We start from the raw sequence: 19398 nt of genomic DNA, 5'->3' as shown, positions 1-19398 counted from the left end.
CTCCATTTCTAAATGCAGGCCTAATTCTCTAGCTTTTTTAAACATTAACTAACATTTTTGTCATATGTATTTGTGTATGTTGATGCTCCGCACACTCAAAACATGAGGCTATCATAGCAGACAGAATACTGTGGAAAGGCACATTTCACATTTCTGTTGAAATGTATAATTTCCATATGTGTCTCTCTCTCTCTAGTGCACTTGCGCACACACACACACAAACAAACACCATACAAAGACAGATTTTTCACTCTTTTAATGTATTCTGTGTTGTGTCTTAATCCTTGGAGCCTTGCTGCCTCCCATTACATACAAGCTAACTTGGAAACAGCAAGTGAACTTTTGGTTGGGTCAAAATTTGAATGCAAGTATCCCTGTTGCCACAGTTGTAACGGGGCTGGAAAAACTTGGGGGGTTCCATTATAACTGGACAGCAGCAAACTGCAAAACAATTCTGTGCGAAGCACAAACATTTTTAACTGCATTGATTTGACAATTTTTGTTAAATTTCCTATATATTTGCATATATATTTCCAAAGAGATTTTTTGTTTAAACATTTTAAATTGGCATCCACTCAACCAACTACTAAACTGTTACTTAGACATGATAATCTGTGTGATAATGTTACATTTTTGAATACAGACTTGTCACTTGAAACATATTTTGCTTTGAATCAGTATGTTTAACATAATGAAATTTGTTTTAACGTTTTTTTTTGGGGGGGGTCACATGTAGTTTGCTCATGTTTATTTACTGCCTGTTATGACTTATTATCAAGTCACCACAATGGGGGAGTGGAAGGGCCTTCCTGTGTGTCAACAGGAGTGACAAGTATTTTAGGGCAGAGATCAAACACTTTAACAAGGCAGTAAACAGCTTTGACATTCACTTTAACAATAAAGCAAGACAGAAGAGGACACATAGGTCTACACTTCTACCAACACCCTTCACATACTCCAACACGCACACTGATTTTACCAGTATTTTAGTATTACACTGAGTCTTATTCAACTTCTCAACACCTGTGAACTTTTAAGTGTGAACAATATTGGCTTCTTCAACCTTATGATTCAGCTCTTCACCCTGGTTGATTTATGAACGCTAAACAAGTATTCTTTCAGGTGGGTCTTTCTAAAGAATTGTGTAAAAAAGAAAATAAACCAGCCAATTCCATAAGGGGTAACTCAGTTTGGACGCAAGACTCACATTTACTGCAGAACATTTCATGAAAGACCCTTTTTCTTGATCATGTTTTTATTTGAGTCTGCCAATGCAAAATTGTTGGAATAAACCCTTTAATATTTTATGTCTGATGTGTAAGTGATCTGTTTTGTCTTGCTGTACAGATTATGGCTGGCTCCCTTTCATGTCATCCCTGGAGCCAATGCACACGAATAGAAAATGGTGCACAGCTGGAGCAAGTTAGAGATTTTTGTTTTTATGATGCTCATTCGTATTTAATTCTTCTTATTACCTTTTACTTTGACAGTAGAGTTGATGCATCAATGAGTTGAATGTACATAGGAAAAGACAAGAGAAAGCATCTACATCACTGAATCAGATAAAACTAGAAAGGAAATCAGTGGGATTGAACAAAACGTATGTGTAAACTCAGCAAGTTTTCAATTCTACATGATGATAAATTGTCAAACCATATGATGCAATATTATGGAAATCGTTCTGTGGAGCCGTGCAATTGTTTCCTGTGTGATCTAGTCTAATGAACTTCCAAAATTTTGCACAATAAGTCCAGACTGGATCAGACATAATATTATTATAGAGCAAGGTCAGTCAATATTGCAGAGACATTCTCTGCACCCATATCACTTGACTCCTAATAAATAAGTAGATAACATCATTCATTTTTCACTCTGCTTTGTAAAGCTAAACAGTTTCCAGTGGGAGACAGAGAGACAACATAAACAGTTGACAAACAGATGGTGACCCTGTGCCAAACCAAGAGTCTGACACTCCCTCTGACCTCTTCCCACTGGGAAGGCACCTCAGACTAGCACCTCCAACTACAAAACCCAGGAGTGAGTAAGACCAGTTACCATAAAGTGTATGGTAAAACAGCATAAATATGCTCACTTTGTTGAAGTTTCCTTCAGCACAAAGAATTACAATAGTGGCAGTGGGGAGGTCCAAGGGCATGTAAGTGCAGTTTATGCCATACAAAATAAAATTCAATGTTCTTAAATGCAAAGAATAGAAAGAGAGGGAAACCAGAATAGTCTTTGCAATAATTTACTAATGATAATGATGATAATGATAATTAACTATCATAGCTTTTACATTACAAAATTCATTTGATCTGTTGAGGCTATAATGTAGATCAGGAACTGAAGTTAGCTCTGATGAGACTGGACCAGCGTTTCCAGCTGTACAGTGGCCAGGCTTCATGATGTCAGTTAGTCAGTTAGTTTTGCTTCACAGAATTAAGTAGTTGGCAGGACAGTTAATATCACTTCTTTACATCCCAAGACTGATTAACTTCATCATATCATAAATGCTGAAATGTTTTTCTTTAAGTTTAAGTCAAGTATTGAAATGCATGTTAAAGCCAAGCACCCTTACATTTAAATTTTGCTTTATATACATTTTTTTTTTCTTCATCACTCACCACTTCTCAGGGTTGTTGGGGGTGCACAAGCCAGTCCAAGCTGACACTGGACGAGGTTTGGGTAATCATGGACAGGTTGTCAGCCTACCGTACATACAGAGATAAACAACCACTCACGCTTACATTTATGCCTCAAAGCAATTTGAAGACACCAAACATTAAAGTGTTTAAACTTTTATTTATTTTTTGGACTGTGGGAGGAAGCTGGACTACTCAGGGGGAAGTCCATGCAGGGTTAGTTAGGGTTTGTCTCTCCACACAGAAAGGCCCCTGGGAATCGGATCCAGTGTTTTCTTGCTGTGAGGCAATGGCACCAACCAATACACCATGCCAGCCTATAGCCTATATATATTATTAAATCTAAAGACTGAATCATACCTAATCATTCAAACAGTGATATCACTAATTACTATAGTGATATTGCACATATAAAACCATTGGATGTTTAATTCTGAAGATATTTCAGTGTTTGTGGTATGGATTTAGTTCTATTTTGCAACCTGATTAATCTGAATTTTAACCTTAATTTATCAATGATTCAGATTTTAAGGATCACACGCACTCATTCACTCATCTACTACCATTTATCCATTCCCAGGTCATGGGGGTGCTGGAGCCAATCCCAGCTCACACTGGGCGAGGGCGGGGTACACCCTGGACAGGTCGCTGGTCCATCGCAAGGCTCTTTTAAGGATCATATACACTACTAGTCAAAGGTTGTTCAGGGCTCCATGAGGGATGTCATCCTCAATGTGCCATAAATGTTAATGTTTTCTTCTATATGCATATTTTTCACATAATAATGTCCAGAAAAGATGCTTCTTTTTTGGTGTTTAACCAAAGTAATGACAAAGTAACTTTAAAACTGAGTAAGTAAAAAGTTGTAAAAAGGAAGACACAATAAACTTACTGAGCTCACAATTCTTGTTTGCTGAGTTGCTGTCAACCGGTGACAACCCGTGTGATATGTCATGGTATTGCATTAGGTGATATAATAACCATTGTAATCTACTTACTAAAGACATTGCTAAACTTGAATGGCTTATATCTGTACAGTGTATATTTTTAGTACTTTCACCTTGCAGCTGTTTGGGGTTAAAATTCAAAGTGAGACCCTTAAAAACACTGGACTTGTACTGCATTACTCAAGTTTCACAGTAATAAGATTTTATTGCAGATAGGACTGAAATTATAAATCTAAGTCTTAGAAGGTGGCAAAAGCAAACATACAGTTACAGCAACTCATTGTAGGCTGGTAGGACTCACTGTTACATGCCCCACTGATTCTTAGTATTTGAATCCGTCAGTTATCGTCTGGCATTTAAAAAGGTAAGTAACCTAGCAGATAACAAAATTCTTTACTCCTCTGTGTTTAATGACCAGTGAACTTGGTTGTGTGTGAGAGTTCACCAAGATGTCAGGGTCACAAGCAGGTCAGCCAACGTGCGAGCTAGGGGAGGAGTTACAAACATGCACAGGCACCTCAGTTGTTTGCTGACTGCTCACTCTGTCTGTGTATGTGAGAGAGAAAGAAAGAGAGACAAACTGCCATGAAGGCTGTGCTTTCATTGCCATCACAGCATAAATGGAAACTAGTCACTTACATTGATAGAAAGAATGGTGATATGCAATGCCTATGAAAAGTATTTACCCCTCTTGGATGTTTTCTCTATTTGATGCTTTTGTAAATGAAATAATGGTCAATATAATTTGTCAAGTAATTAAAAATATATAGTGTACAATAAATGCTGGCATTAACATTAACCCTCTTTAAAGTGACTGACCCAGTTCAACAGAGGTCCAGCTAGTTGATCTCAGCAGTGTCACAATTAGTGAAATGGAGAGCAACTGAATGCAGGTGATGTGTGTCCAGTGATTGTAGTATAAAAGCACTTGTGTCTGAGAGGTCCAATCTCTGGTTTATCAGTATCCCTGCTACAATTGCAAAATAAAGATAAAGAAACATTCCAAGCCACTCAGAGAAAAGATAACTGAAAAGTATAAGACAGGCGAAGACGACAAGAAGCTTTCCAACTTATTGGGCATCACAAATTAAGTGATCAAGCAAGAAGACTGGTGAAGGAGGTTCTTCAGTGGCCCAGAAGGGAGAGATTGTACATGCAACAGTTGTTGCCTGGGTTCCTCACCAGTGAAGCTGTAGAGTGGCAGAGAAAAGCCACAAACACACCATCTCTACCTTGAAGCATGGCGGTGGGAATGTCACCACCATGTCTGGGGATGCTTCTCAGCAGCAGGCCTGGGAAGGTTTGTAAAAGTAGAAGAGAACATGAATGTGGAAAAATCCTGGGGGATAATCTGATTCAATCTGCAAAGAACTAGAAAGAACTTGAGAGAAGATTTATTTTCCAGCAAGACAACCACAAGCATACAGCAAAAGCTGGTAGAAATGGTTCAAAGACCCCCAAGCATGGGTTTGGTTTGTTTGTTTGTTTTTTCAAATTATTGTCAAAAAAGCCAAATTATTTTGACCATGATTTAATTTATAAAGGTAATAAATTTTATTTTATTTTATATTTTATTTTTTTCATTTCAGAATGATGGGTGGGGGTTTCTGTTTGTACCTTCTAAATAGCAAAATTTTGGAAATGGATTCAGCTGTACGGTTTTGGGGATCCACATATTGGCCCTCTGGTGGTAACTTCTGGCTGTATGACTCAAGATCCGAAAAAATATCAGGTGAAATGAGCATGGTGGTAGTTTGTCCATTTGTAAACTCTGTTATGATAGTGGTACAGGAGTAATGGGTTCATTTTTAGGGGAGCATGCCTGTGACCTGTTACTTAGTAAGCTTTCTGTTGGATTACACTGAAAAATATACCGAAATACAGTGTGAAGTTGATATACTATATGCTATATCCCATAATTGGAGCTAAATGAGTGCTCATTGCCTAAAAAGATTCATTCTTTAACACAAATGTATATTGGGAGCAGGATAGAAAAACAGTTTACCTTCTTGTAAATTATAATTGACCTTTAAGGTAATTTCCATGCACATCAATTGGCAATGAACTATACCATAGAAGAGCAATTAACAAAGGTGTTGATTTCAGTCATGGGGTGGAATCCAACACATTATTAGTAGGTTCACAGTCAGTTCTTGAAGCAGCATGATGTGGTAAGAGCGTATAAACATATTTTTAGACAAGCGATGACGGGACTTCTAAACAGCCAATAGGTCTCAAAACTGGATTGCCAACTGGGAAAAGGTAGAAAAAAAGGCTAGTTTTGAGATACAGGTTTACTGTTTGTCAGCTGATTTGGAATGTTTTAACTGAATCATAGATGAGTATACACCTATCTGACACATTAAATTATTATTTGAGGAGAAATATCAAGTTTCTGTATGTATTAATGTAGTAGTGCAATATTGTGCATTATTCAAATAGCTTACTAATGATATGGAAATCGAAATCTAAAGATTTGAATTATAAACCTCCAAAAGTGTGCCATAATAATCTATTTTCATGATAGGAAGTAAAATACCTTGAGGATGCTAAAACCCATAAACCAATATCAGAAAAAGGCAGATAATATGACCCGAGTGGCCTACATGGCAGTTAGTTAGCCTACCACCCTGCTGCTTTCAACCATCATAAACGTTGAGGAGTTTCACATACAAGGCATGATGGCAAATTGGAGTATGTAAGAAAGTTTTTGTGAGACTGTAACAGTGATAGTTGAACCTAGGCGCTCCCTCTGTTAACAGTTGCGTTAGAACAGACATATCCATCCCTGCAGTTTGTCGCTGTTAAGCAGCAGCCAAGCCCTGTACGGACGTCCCGACAGGTGCACTGAGGATGTGATGAGTGGCTGATGAGCTGCTTTTCTGGCACAGTTCATTGTTTATATGGTGTAATGTGCGCTGCCACTAACGCCACACTGTGCTGCTGACCCAGGTTTGAACTCGGGTCAGAGATATAATTTTTATAGCACACAAATATGGAGAAAGTTGAGGTTAAAGTCTTCTGCCAGATTAGTGGTGAAGGTGAGTTGAATGCGAATGTATCCTGATAGGAGCAGGGAGCCAAGAGAAAGGGACTAATCATTTCATCTTTCAATCACATGCACTGTTATACTGATACATCATTAGGTCAGGAGGTAAGGAGGTAGTATTGAAGAGTTAGATATTAAAATTATCATTAAGTTTGAGAACATCATAAGATGCATATCAATCAAATTATAAGAACTGCAACTGTGTGCAGGTTGGCTTCACCGTTTAAAAGAAAAACAAAAAAGACTAAATAAAAAATAAAGATCAACCCAAGACGTATTTAAACCTCGTTTCCATTTTCTGAAGCAGATGAAAATTTGCTCCTTAAAAGCTTTTTTCTCTTGAATGCAGGCCGCCCTGTAGGCACGATTACTGATCCTGCAAGGGAGCCTTAAGCCAAGGTAATGAGTGTGCAAACTAGCTGCCTCTTGGCCAACAAAGGAGTCTTGAGACTTGCTTCCATTGTCTCAGGAGAAAACCATCACCTTTTCTCAGTGAAATCCGCCGCGGATTGTCTGCGTGCAACAGGAGGTAAGGATTAAGGATGCGGCCCTTGGAACAAATGGTGAGGCCAGTCAGCCGGTACAGGCTGGAGGCGGAGCCGAACGACACCCACAATTAAATATGAACTTTGTGTGAACTAATTTATCTGAGGGAGGAGAAGGTCGCAGGCTACCCGGGGCCAAGGCGCCTATAAAACCGCTGGATCGGCAGCCCGGAGCTTCAGTAGCTGATCTGACGCTGCAACAACACGCTGTGTTCACGGAAGCCTCTGCAACATGGCTCTGAGCACACTGCTAGCCACCCTGTTGTGCACCATCGTGCTGCCCATCCTGCTGTTTCTGGTGGCGGTGAAGCTGTGGGAGATGTACACGATCCGAGGCAGGGACCTGAGCTGCCAGAGCCCCCTTCCTCCCGGATCCATGGGGCTCCCTTTCATTGGAGAGACTCTGCAGCTATTCCTGCAGGTAACAACACGACAAAGCTGAAGTCATTTTCTCATCTGATTAATTACAAAATGTGGATGGCCCAAGAGTGAATAGCATTTTAAGGTTAACCGGTTTATTTAATTTTCATTTTAATAAATAATTTTGACTAGTATACTTGCGCTTCCAGAAGCTTTTCCAGAAGAGTCTAAGTTTGCATTCATTTCCTACCAGAGAACTCGAGTCAGTCTTGAAGACTCAAGAAACAATTTTGAAATTTATCCAGTCTATAGTAGACTCTTCGTTTTTATGTATGTACACATTTTTTCAATGCTCTTGATTTGAACTCTCTAGATAAGAATCATTAATTTCACGTTAATTTAACAGTTTTTGTTAAGTTTTGTTCGTGATTTGAATTTTTCCCATATTTCCAGAGGAGAAAGTTCTTGCGGATGAAGCGGCAGAAGTACGGATACATTTACCGGACACACCTCTTCGGGAACCCCACTGTGCGTGTGACCGGCGCGGAGTACGTCAGGCAGATATTGCTGGGGGAGCACAAGCTCGTGTCCGTGCAGTGGCCCGCGTCAGTTCGCACCATCCTGGGCTCGGACACACTGTCTAACGTACACGGGGCGCTGCACAAGGCCAAGAAAAAGGTAGGAAGTATTAGGATTTATTTGAACCGCCCCCTTTTACACCTTTACAGTTGTGAAACACCAGTATCATCACTGTTTTGGGTATCATGTTAAGTCAGATCATTCAGTCATTTCTGGGGTTGCTGGAGCCAATCCCAGCTCGCACTGGGTCAGGACAACGTACACCCTGGACAGGTCACCAGTCCATGACAGGGCCAACATACAGAGACCAACAACCACACACACTCAGACCTATGGAAAATTTAGAGTCACCAGTGAACCCAAACACAATGTCTTTGGACGGTGGGAGGAAACTGGAGTACCTGGAAACCCACACAGGCACATGCAAACCCTGTACATACAGCTATAACAGCTATAACAGCTGTTCAGTCAGATCCACAACTGTTATTATTTCATAATAATGGCCTAATGGGCACCTCCCTTTTCATATAAAATGAACATTACAGTAATGTAATTGTGCCTACTGTAAATTTTGATTTGTCTTGATGTTCAAATCAGGTGGAATATACCTTTTTTTTGTTTGTTTGTTTTTTAAACCAACCATTCACACAAAACAAATAACTAACTACAGTTATTTGGGTCACCCATACTTCATGCGCTTGGTAAATTAAAAGGTAGTGCAGTTGCAGTTAGAACTGTTCTCAGTGAAAATAAGCTATTTTTGAAAAGATGTTTAAAGATTTTTTTTATTTACAAATACAGAACAAAACTAAACTAAACACCATTCTGCTAGTACTCCACAAAGGATGTGTATATACCGAAGCAATTCAATATATATATATATATATATATAATATATATAAAATTCTATATATATATTCTATATATATATATATATATATATATAGAATTGCTTCGGTTGGTTTGCTTGTTTGTAATGCGGCTTGTTTGTCAAATGACATATTTTTTATTAATAGGTCCATCCATTGTGTGATATTGAGTTTTTTTCCAGTTTTGTAGTATTGTTTTCTTGGTGATAGTTAGAGCTACACGCAGGGGTATTATGATTTGTTTTTATTGTGCGTTGAGTGTGTCTAGATTGCCGGGTATGCATAAGGTGCGAGAAAGTGGGATGTTGCAGCCAATTAACTGGGATAGTGTGGTGGTTATTTCTTTCCAGAACTGATGTATGGGTGGACAGAGCCAGAGTGCATGTAGGTAATCATTTGTTGTGTTGAGTGTGCAATGAGTGCATATGCATATGTTCATATATGAATCAGTTAATCCCATTAAATGCATTTTGTGTTGTGTAGTGTGTGTTCTGTGGATGATCTTGTATTGTATTAGTGTTATGTTGGTATTCCTGGACATACTGAAGATGTTATTGCAAACATTATTCCAAAATTGGTTGTCAGTGTTGATGTTAAGATCTTTTTCTCATTTGTTTATTGGAATATAGTGTGTATTGTTTTCAGTGGCGCATATAACTTTATACAGTTTTGAGAGTGGTTTCTTTGATTTAGCAATTTTATTGATATTGTCCAATAGTGGTGGTTGTTCTAAATGTCTTTTTATATATCTATTTTTGTCTTGATTGTATTTTGTATTTGGATGGATTGTAAAAATTGCTGTTTTTCAATGCTGTATATATCAGTGAGTTGTTAAATTGATAGCAGGGTGCTACAGTCAAAAATGTGGTGTAGGTGTGTGACTTTTTTTTTTTTTTCTTTCTTTTTTTTTTTCCCCCCATTTGGTGCCTATCAGAGACGACTTATTTGCTGTGAAGTCTGAATTGTTCCATATGGGTGTTTGAGTAGTTGGTGAGATTGTATGTTTTATTTTATTGACTTTCCAACAAGCTGGTGGATTTGAAGGATGTTTAAAGAATGTCATTTCACTATAAGGCCAGAAAAATCTTGTTTGGAGAATGATTTTTGAAATAAGGCGATTTGGTTGCACTCAACAGGTTAAAATACAGTTGAAGTGACAATTTACAAACAAATAAGATACGATCTTTACACTACAATTAGACAGTGTATTGGGATTTAAGTATCTGGTAATTGAGCACACTGGCCAAAGACTCCAATGTCATTCCTCAAAAGTTTATTTTGGGTGTACAATATTAAGGCTCATGAACAATTTTTCTGGCCAGGCACAAAGAAATGCAAAATAAACCAACCCATATTCACTTCTCTGCCCTATACAGGCCATAATGCGAGCCTTCTCAAAAGGGGCTCTGGAGCTCTACATTCCTGTCATCCAGGAGGAGGTACAGGCCTCAGTTAAAGAGTGGCTGGCAAGGGATTCTTGTGTGCTTGTCTACCCAGAAATGAAGCGACTTATGTTCCGTATAGCCATGAGGATCCTGCTGGGGTTTGAACCGGAGCAGATCAAGACTGATGAGCAGCAGCTGGTGGAAGCTTTTGAGGAAATGATCAAGAATCTGTTTTCTCTGCCTATCGATGTCCCCTTCAGTGGACTATACAGGGTGAGAGAGCGACTCATTACTGTCTCAAAGTATTGCAACCTTTAAGAACCACACAACTAATTTATGCATGATAAATCATAGTGACGCATATTCAAATCTCACTGACAAACTGTCAAACACATGATATTGACGTACCATGGAGAATAGCTGGACTCTAGAAGTGAAATGAGTGGAAGCCAAAAGCTACCTGAAATGTAACTATACAGAACATAGTAATGAACTAAAATGTTCAACTACTTTGGCAAGGTTCTTTAAGTCAGAACAAGCCCATCACATGTGTATGAATGAAAGTGTCAGCCTAACTAACTTCCTAATTTATGCGTTTCTCTACCTTCCATGCTTCTTGGTTCTGTTCCTGCTCCTCCATCTTCCCACACCTCAAGGGTCTGAAAGCAAGGAACTTCATTCATTCGAAAATTGAGGAGAATATCAAGAAGAAAGTGCAGGAGTCAGACAAGGGTTCCAATGACAGAGATGCTTTGCAACAGCTCATCGACAGCAGCAGAAAAAATGGAGAGCCCTTCAGCATGCAGGTAAAACATGGCCACATCATCTTTACTTTTTGAACCATTTAAGATAACACATGAGACACATCAACTAGCTTCTTTTCTTAGTCAATGTTTAAGTAAGCCAATTCTCTCCCTGCTTTTGTTTCCAGGCCATTAAAGAGTCTGCTACCGAGCTGTTGTTTGGTGGGCATGAAACCACAGCCAGCACAGCCACCTCTCTTATCATGTTCCTGGGCCTGAATCCTGAAGTTGTTGACAGACTAAGGCAGGAGTTAATGGACAAGGTAATTCTTGCTGTGGTAGTTTCAGCTGTAATTTCATTTGAATCCTCAAAATCCATTGTGAAACAGTCAAAATTCAGTTCAGCTCATGTGATAATAAGCTGAATGATATTACTCGTCATATTTAACAAAGCAGACAAGTTTGTAACTTGCAACCTTTTCCTTAACTTTCAATTACAACTCGTGGCCTTCCTAGGCAAATGGAGTTTGCTCAGTTATCCTGGATGTGGCTAAGCATGACATACTTAAGTCACAAGATGGAAACTGAGAAAAACTGCATCTGCTGATGACAATGATAACTACTGACTTACTACTCACCTCAATTTATTTTTGGGAAGCCCCTTACAATTAAGGAAACAAACAAAGTAACTGTGTTTCACAGGTGAAAGAAAGCCACATTGTAGGTTTTCCCTTTGAAGTGAAACCTTGATCATTAAACCATGATCAGGAACCAGATCAGAAAAATCATTGAGCTGGTTAATCCATATCAAACATAATCTTATCCAGCACTTAGAACAGTAACAGCTGACAGTAAGCTCATGGTACAGCAGTTCTATTGTATTCCACCTGGATAACACTGTCTTTGCCTGTTTGTTCTCAGGAGGAGCAGGGGATGAACACCCAAAACCTGAACATGGACTCCTTGGAGCAGTTGAAATATGCAAGGTGTGTCATAAAAGAGACTCTAAGACTCAACCCTCCTGTCCCTGGAGGTTTCAGAGTGGCCCTCAAGACATTTGAACTTAATGTAAGTTAACTAAGGTTTCCATGAAGGATAAGGCAACTTGATTTCTAGTGTTTTATGATTTTATGTGAACCACAGGTTCTCTCAAGCATTTGATATGCATGTGTCCAAATGTGCTGCTTATTTATTATTTTCTCCTCACAACTTCAGGGTTACCAAATTCCGAAAGGGTGGAATGTTCTCTACAGTATTTGTGACACCCATGATGTGGCAGAAATCTTCCCCAACAAGGAAGACTTCCAGCCAGAGCGCTTCATGTCAGAATTCTCTGGGGACTCCTCCAGGTTCCAGTACATCCCATTTGGAGGGGGTTCCAGGATGTGTGTGGGAAAGGAATTTGCCAAAGTGCTGCTGAAGATCCTTTTAGTTGAGGTGGTCACAAAATGTCACTGGACCCTTTTAAATGGGTTGCCAACCATGAAAACAGGACCTACTGTATATCCTGTGGACAATCTACCTACCAAGTTTACCAGATATGTACAGCATTAGATTGAGATGTGGGATTATTTACTCAATCAGTGTATTATATTTCCAAATGCAGAAGGGGAGTATATGGAAGCACTCAGGTGTCGCTAGAAAATGGAGAAAGGGCTGCAATTAGACATCAATGCACAAAATGTTCATCTGGATTTGAGTCAGTGTGGCCTGAATGTAAATATTGTTAATACTTTGTATGTGTTTTATATGCATACACATATATTGATTTGAAAATCTGAACATACTAAACAAGAGGCACTATGCACAGACATGGAACACTTAAATCTACTCAGAGGTGTATCGATAGGATCATGTACATATACAATGTAGATTCTGTTTATATAACTTCAGTATCCTATCCCAAATTATTTAAGTGACTTGTGTTACATTGTGTGGGCTTTTTATTTAACAAATCCTTTTTTAATTCAACATTTGGGTTTAATTTTAAAAAGCATGAAATAAAAGAATGAAGTTGCATGAAGTGTGATTTATGACTTGCTACTGTAATGCACTTGTTGACGTTACAGCCATAGTAATTATTCTTCTTAAAAAAAAAAAAAAAAAAAAATGACAGCAGAGATACTTAATTGCTTTAGCAAGCATAAGTCCAGCATATGCTAAAACTTTTTCTATCCTAGTATTTCTTCCTAGTAGCTCTTAGCACAAGAGAAAATGTTGCACAAATTCAAAAACATCGCCTTCTTATGTTTAAATAATACACACTTCAGAATATGTGGCATTTATGAGCCTTTCAAAATCTTTTCCACATACTTAACACAAAGATGGGACTGATATCAATTTTGTCATCTCATTTTCAGCAAACTTAAACAGCAAACAAAAAAATTGCTGTATTGATCATCTTGTGCCAAGGATATTTATACATTAAATTCCAGGAAACAACAGGTATATGTTCCATTGCTAATAGCTAAAAACATGGACCATATGAATGCAAATTATAGGAAACTCAGAAAGTCATTAGGGTTAGTGATTACTTATTTAACTGATTTTGGATGAGATGAGCAGCTTTATTCAAGAACCAAAGGTAAAGTTTACCAATGAACGCCAATGTATATACGTGGGTGGTCCTGCACACACATACACATTCCATTATCCCTACAGAATCAGTGAGTTGCGAGAAGAGAAGGAAAATAAGAGAAAAATGTGGAATCCATCGGCAGGAAAGCGAAGTGATGGGCTGATGACCCTGACAGATGAGCAGAGAGGGTGAAACTGAGTTCATACTGATCCGTTCAGTTTCAGGCCACTGAACCAGTATAGACCTCCAGTGCAGCAGTGGAAGTAGATATGTGTTTGTTGCATGGCCCTCTTAGAATAACAAGCAGTAAATGAATTATTTTGGTAGGTGTTTAAACAGTAAAAAGACAAGATCTTTGTTTGGAAACTTGGTGTACAGTTGATAGAATCATTAGCTGATGTTCAGATAATCTGGCCAACGTAAAATACTTGCCTGATTCTTTTTCTTTATTATTTGCTATTTTGGTCTGTGGTGTGATCCACATAATCTCCAGTGAATGTGAAAGCACATGTCATCAAAGAATCTCTCCTTGTACAAAAAAGAAGGCATAACTCTTTTTTTGAACTCTCAATCCAGGCACTTCAGCATTTACTTGAATTTTCACTCCTGATGTCCATGTCTATCCAACATGGTTTAAACATACAGAAGCCAGTATACTCTTCAGCAACACACTGATAAATCACATGTACATATGCTTGTTTGACTGTACAAAAGTGAAGTAGTGCAAGTGTAGCTATACTAGTAAATGTATGCTATTTCTCTATAAAATGGTGTTGTTTGAATAGTTTGTTGGATCAGTTCATCATGCTAATGTTTTAGTGACAACAAGACTCCAGCATAATTTGAAATGTTATGAAGCCAGTTAGCAGCATTGTGGCATAGTGTTTACTGTGGTTGCCTCAAAGCAAGAAGTCATGTTCTGCTCGTCTAAATACATGCATGTCTAGGTTGATTGGTGACTCTAAATTGATTGAAACTGATTAACTTTCCTTTCAACCAAACAGATCCCCATTTTGGAAAACTCACCAATTAGCTGGTTTTGATTATCAAAGCTTAGCACTGGAATCAGCTTGTCCAGCTCAGGGGAAAGTGCAAACACATTCCTGCCTGCCACCTGTTTAAAATTTAGAATGCTTTCTTCTGATAAGCACAGTGGTACCAAAACTGGCAGTCTCACAGGGCTGACAAGACTAAAGAAGTTGCACTTACTGTATGTACTACATATAATGAGCTTTAGTAGTATGCTGATGCTAGATTTCTTTTTACTGACTGATAGTTCAACATAATAGCCCCACATTTCCTTTACTTTACTTTGAAACATGAAATATTTTGACTGCACGCATTTGTAGTCCTTCAGTAGTAAGTAGTAAGTAAAACCCAGTGTATCTCAAATGTCACTGGCAGATATGCTTTGGGCTTTTTATAAGTTGTTTCTCTTATTGGTGTCATTCTCATTTACACCCAACATCCCTGCAGTCCATACCGGCTCTTTAGCATTGTACAGTTGTCCCTAGCCATTGTTTATTACTCTGCTACTAGCAATTATTGGATCCACAAATGCTGAGCTGTTGTACTTATTGTTTCGTCTCTGTGGCTGAGCGTTTCAGTTTAATGGCCAAATTGTAATACTAAATTGTAGCTGACACCTTTATGTCCAGCCATCCTATCCTGGCTGGTCCAGCCCTCGAACGATGTGAATGAACTTTTCTGAACTTTGCCTCCTCTCCTCACTCTAAAGAGCCGTCTGTTTCCCTCCATTGTTCACCATCACCCAGTGGAGACAAAACTTTACACGGCCAAGGCCATTTTTGTCTACATTTGCTAAGATTGTAGGGAATTTACTACACAGTATTGAAAGAGGTTTGAATCTAGCTTGCTTTCAATTAGATCCCCAGCCCTGAAGATGGTCCAGAGTAAATCATTGTAACAACCAGTGTTATTGAAGGCAGAACTTTTATACATTGAACCGTTAGTTGTCATGAACAGTACATGAAAGAGGTGAGGGGTATACACAGAGAAAATAGATGAGACAACAGAAATTAAAGCAGAGAGAGAAAGGGAGGCAAATAACTTTTGCTTTCAAAGATTTTATCAGCTTTTGTAATTTTAATTTGCATCCAAACTGCAACTTCAGTCTATCCCATTAACAACAATTTGGTTAGATTTTCTCATGGTTTGTGTAAATAGAACAGCTGCTGTTTGGTGCTGTTGTTGCACCTATCACCAAGCTTCTATTGCAGATGTCACTCAGTGTACTCATTATACTTGTATACCCTAGTATTCAAAGTAATACAGAACTTATTTTCTGTCAATTGTCTCTAACTACAGATAGCTATCTAGTTTCGTATGTCAGAAGCAAAACATTTATTAAATTAGGTAGTTATGCATTTGCTGGTGGGTTACAGTGTACAGTGTGTTGCACCTCCTCCACTGATACCAAGACACCGCCATGAACGTTTGCAGTGGGCACAAGACTATGTGACAATGCAGTAGTGGTCTACCGTCCTGTTCACTGATGAGTGTCGTGTCACCTTGCACAGAAATGATGGTCGTCAGCGTTGCTAGAGAAGGAGATACGCTGAGGTCAACATGGTCCCTAGGGTTCGCTTTGGTGGAGGAGGTGCAACAGTCTTGGCAGGCATCACCAGTCAACGCAAAACAGATTTGGTTTTTGTAGATGGCTCAGTCACTGCACGTTCTGACCTCAGAGACATCATAGAAAACATCATTATCCCCCAATTCCACCAGCACACCCCCAACATTCCATTCACGGATGATAATGCTCCACCACATCGCGCCAGAATTGTCACAGCTCGACTTCAGGAAGTCGGAGAGCCTCATATGGTATGGCCAGCAATGTCCCCTGACCTGAACCCCATAGAGCTGGGACCAGCTGAAGCAGAGGCTGGATGATCGTACCCCACCCCCACATGACCTGGCAGAAATGCCTGTATCACTTGTGGAAGAGTGGAACGCATTGCCTCAGAACAACATCATGAGGCTAGTGAGGAGCATGAGATGTTGCAGTACTTAAATGGCCTGGACATACTTGTACATAGAAGACTTACACATTTATGAAAAAATGTCCTGTGTAATGAACTAAGCAACAGCATTAGCATTACTCTCATATAGGGGAATTTTCTGTTCACTGCTGCCAAAGTCCACAGGAATAAGAGTGTGCATATTTTCATGTCTGCCTTTTGCCATAAAGTGAGGAGGGACACATTTTTGTTGCTCTGCATCTGTACTTCCAGGAACATCTAACAGCCAATTCCAAATTAGAGGGGAGTTACAATTTAAGGCCAAGATATCGATGAAGAACGCACACACACATACACACGTGTGCAAACACCTACAAAGAAGTGGTGCAGGTGGTACTAAATGAATATTGACATAACATGGTGGACTTAGGTGACGATGATGACAGGTGACAGATGACAGATGATGAGCACTCTCATGTCACTTAATTGCACTTTATTTGTTACTTGGATAGTCTACATTGTAGAGTTTATTATAAAACCTAAGCTGAACATGGACATCCTCTGCCTCTCAAGCTCACATTATCTAGCGCACAAAAAATTTGCATATGTATACACACAACTGAAATTCCTTAATATAAAATGCATTTCTGGTTTCTTTTGTATATTTTTTGTCCATCTCACGTGTCAATAAGCACTCTGGTCCCTTTAAAGTGAAATAACAACGGCAACTTTGTCATTACTACCCTGTAATTTTTCGAAACTTTTATCAATCATCAGAAACATGCTGTTGCCATTAAATCTCACCCTGAGCTCCTGTTCGAATGTAAATTTTGCTGGATAGGGGCCCTAATGTTTTTCCAGATAATATTGATGTACTACACTATCATAAGATGTAAATAAACCTTACTTTTATTTGGTGATGGTATTATCACATTCATCATTAAAGCTGACTTTTTTGAAGATTCTAATGGCACATTATGAATGTGTCAAAGCATCTTTGGTTTAATTTGATCATGCTAAGGACCAGATCTAGTCATATTTTTTTCTCCTTTTAACTTCCAACAGGCAGGGTAAGAGAGGTGTATTGGTACCTCACACAAGACTGGCAATGCATTTGGTTCTTTGGGAAATGAGATCTGTCCTGGTCACTTAATGTGCATGTGATGATGCATGTTAATACTAGGTCTGAACAGGAACTATTTTTCCCCCTGAATTCCTTGAATGGGGCCAAAGATCTGAGTGGGATCAACAACAATTCCTAGTTCCTATGGCCATATAATATGGGTTAGATATAATCATCCTGGTATGAGTGTAATGTCCATGTGTCTAGATATTTCATTCAGGTGTCCAGATTCTTTTGACCATATTGCATTCATTTGTAGGCCAAAGATGAACTTTGTTCAGTAACTATTGTCATCCTTATATTAGACAGATTGCCCATCCATCCATCCATCTTCTACCACTTTTCAGTTTTTGGGTCATGGGTGGACAGATTGTGTTCAAGTAAATATCCCATGACATTAAAACATTCAAATTTCATACATATTAAATCAGGGAAAAATTATTTGGCAGACATGGTGAAGGTGGGTCCATTGTAGTTGCAGCTGCCCCACTAGGATTTTATTTTGGCCTTGAATAAAAAGGTCTTCTAAAGAAAGGATTTCAAGAGAGGGCCTTAAACATTAACTGCAACAAACTGTTTTCTTTAAGACAAGCAACAAGCAATATGATTTTATTTTCTTAAATTTCCACAATGGACATCATGTGAACTCTGAGCTTTAGGACAGATTAGAAGACAGGATAGGTAGGCAGGTAAGAAGGTCATGGTGGCCAAATCTTTTAACTTTTACAAGGATTCTCTGCTTTCATGAGCCTTGGGGCAATGAAACATCTAAAAGACAATGAGAAGGAAATAAAAGTGTTAACGGCACTACAGTTTTTCTGTAGTGTATGCCTTTAATATCTTGACATCATTTACATGCAAATACCACACCTTACCACACCACACTCTCTAAGGTCTACACACACACACTGCATTGTCTGATAGTGTGGGTAGATGCCAAGTGAAAGTCAAAGGATCTAACAGGTCTATGCCATGTTTAAGTCCTTTGATCAGCGAGAAAAAAAGACCATTGTTTTACAGCGGCCCCCAATATAACTGCATCGACTAGTCAGGAATGTCACACACACACTCACACACACTCACACACACACACACACACACACACACACACACACACACACACACACACACACACACACACACACACACACACACACACACATAGACACACACACGCTTTGGATCTTACTTTGCTTGTCTTCTGTTGTACTAGAATTTGTACATGTAAAAAAACTATTCTTCTAATGGTAGAAATAATTTTGAATGCACCACAGATTTTTTCACTGCCAACAATAATGTACAGAACTATAGTAGACTGTGATACCAAAATCTGCATATCAGTAGGCTGACATAATCACAATGATAATGCAAACATTGTCAGTGTAAACCACTGGTTAACAGTATTTTGTTGAACACATTAGTATGCCATCCTTTACTAATTTGCAATTGCTTTCTGCACAAACCCAAATTTTAAATTGGTGGTGGAGGAAATACAGTATATCACCAAATTAATACAACTTATCCTGATACTGACAAACTGCCAGTAGGCCTAAAAGTCCAGTCACTAGGATGGCGTAGCACATATCTACTCTACCAA

General features: G+C 38.8%; 1 protein-coding gene across 2 annotated transcripts; it reads left to right on the top strand.

Annotated features, from left to right (window-relative positions):
* Window positions 1-7322: 7322 nt before the first annotated feature.
* cyp26a1 (cytochrome P450, family 26, subfamily A, polypeptide 1) lies at window positions 7323-13026 on the top strand. Of its 2 annotated transcripts, none has more exons than XM_029527678.1 (7): window positions 7323-7604; window positions 7997-8221; window positions 10368-10649; window positions 11033-11182; window positions 11308-11442; window positions 12041-12187; window positions 12335-13026. In XM_029527678.1, the coding sequence occupies exons 1-7, from the start codon at window positions 7416-7418 to the stop codon at window positions 12671-12673; spliced, it is 1467 nt and encodes a 488-aa protein (XP_029383538.1). In that variant the 5' UTR covers window positions 7323-7415; the 3' UTR covers window positions 12674-13026. The 2 variants fall into 2 exon arrangements, with proteins under 2 accessions (XP_029383538.1, XP_029383539.1); XM_029527679.1 differs by having other exon boundaries at window positions 11308-11454; window positions 12047-12187.
* Window positions 13027-19398: the final 6372 nt, after the last annotated feature.

This window comes from Echeneis naucrates, chromosome 19 (assembly GCF_900963305.1).
Source record: "Echeneis naucrates chromosome 19, fEcheNa1.1, whole genome shotgun sequence".
In the NCBI taxonomy this organism is placed as follows: Eukaryota; Metazoa; Chordata; class Actinopteri; order Carangiformes; family Echeneidae; genus Echeneis; species Echeneis naucrates.
This window is presented reverse-complemented; position numbering and strand designations above follow the sequence as displayed.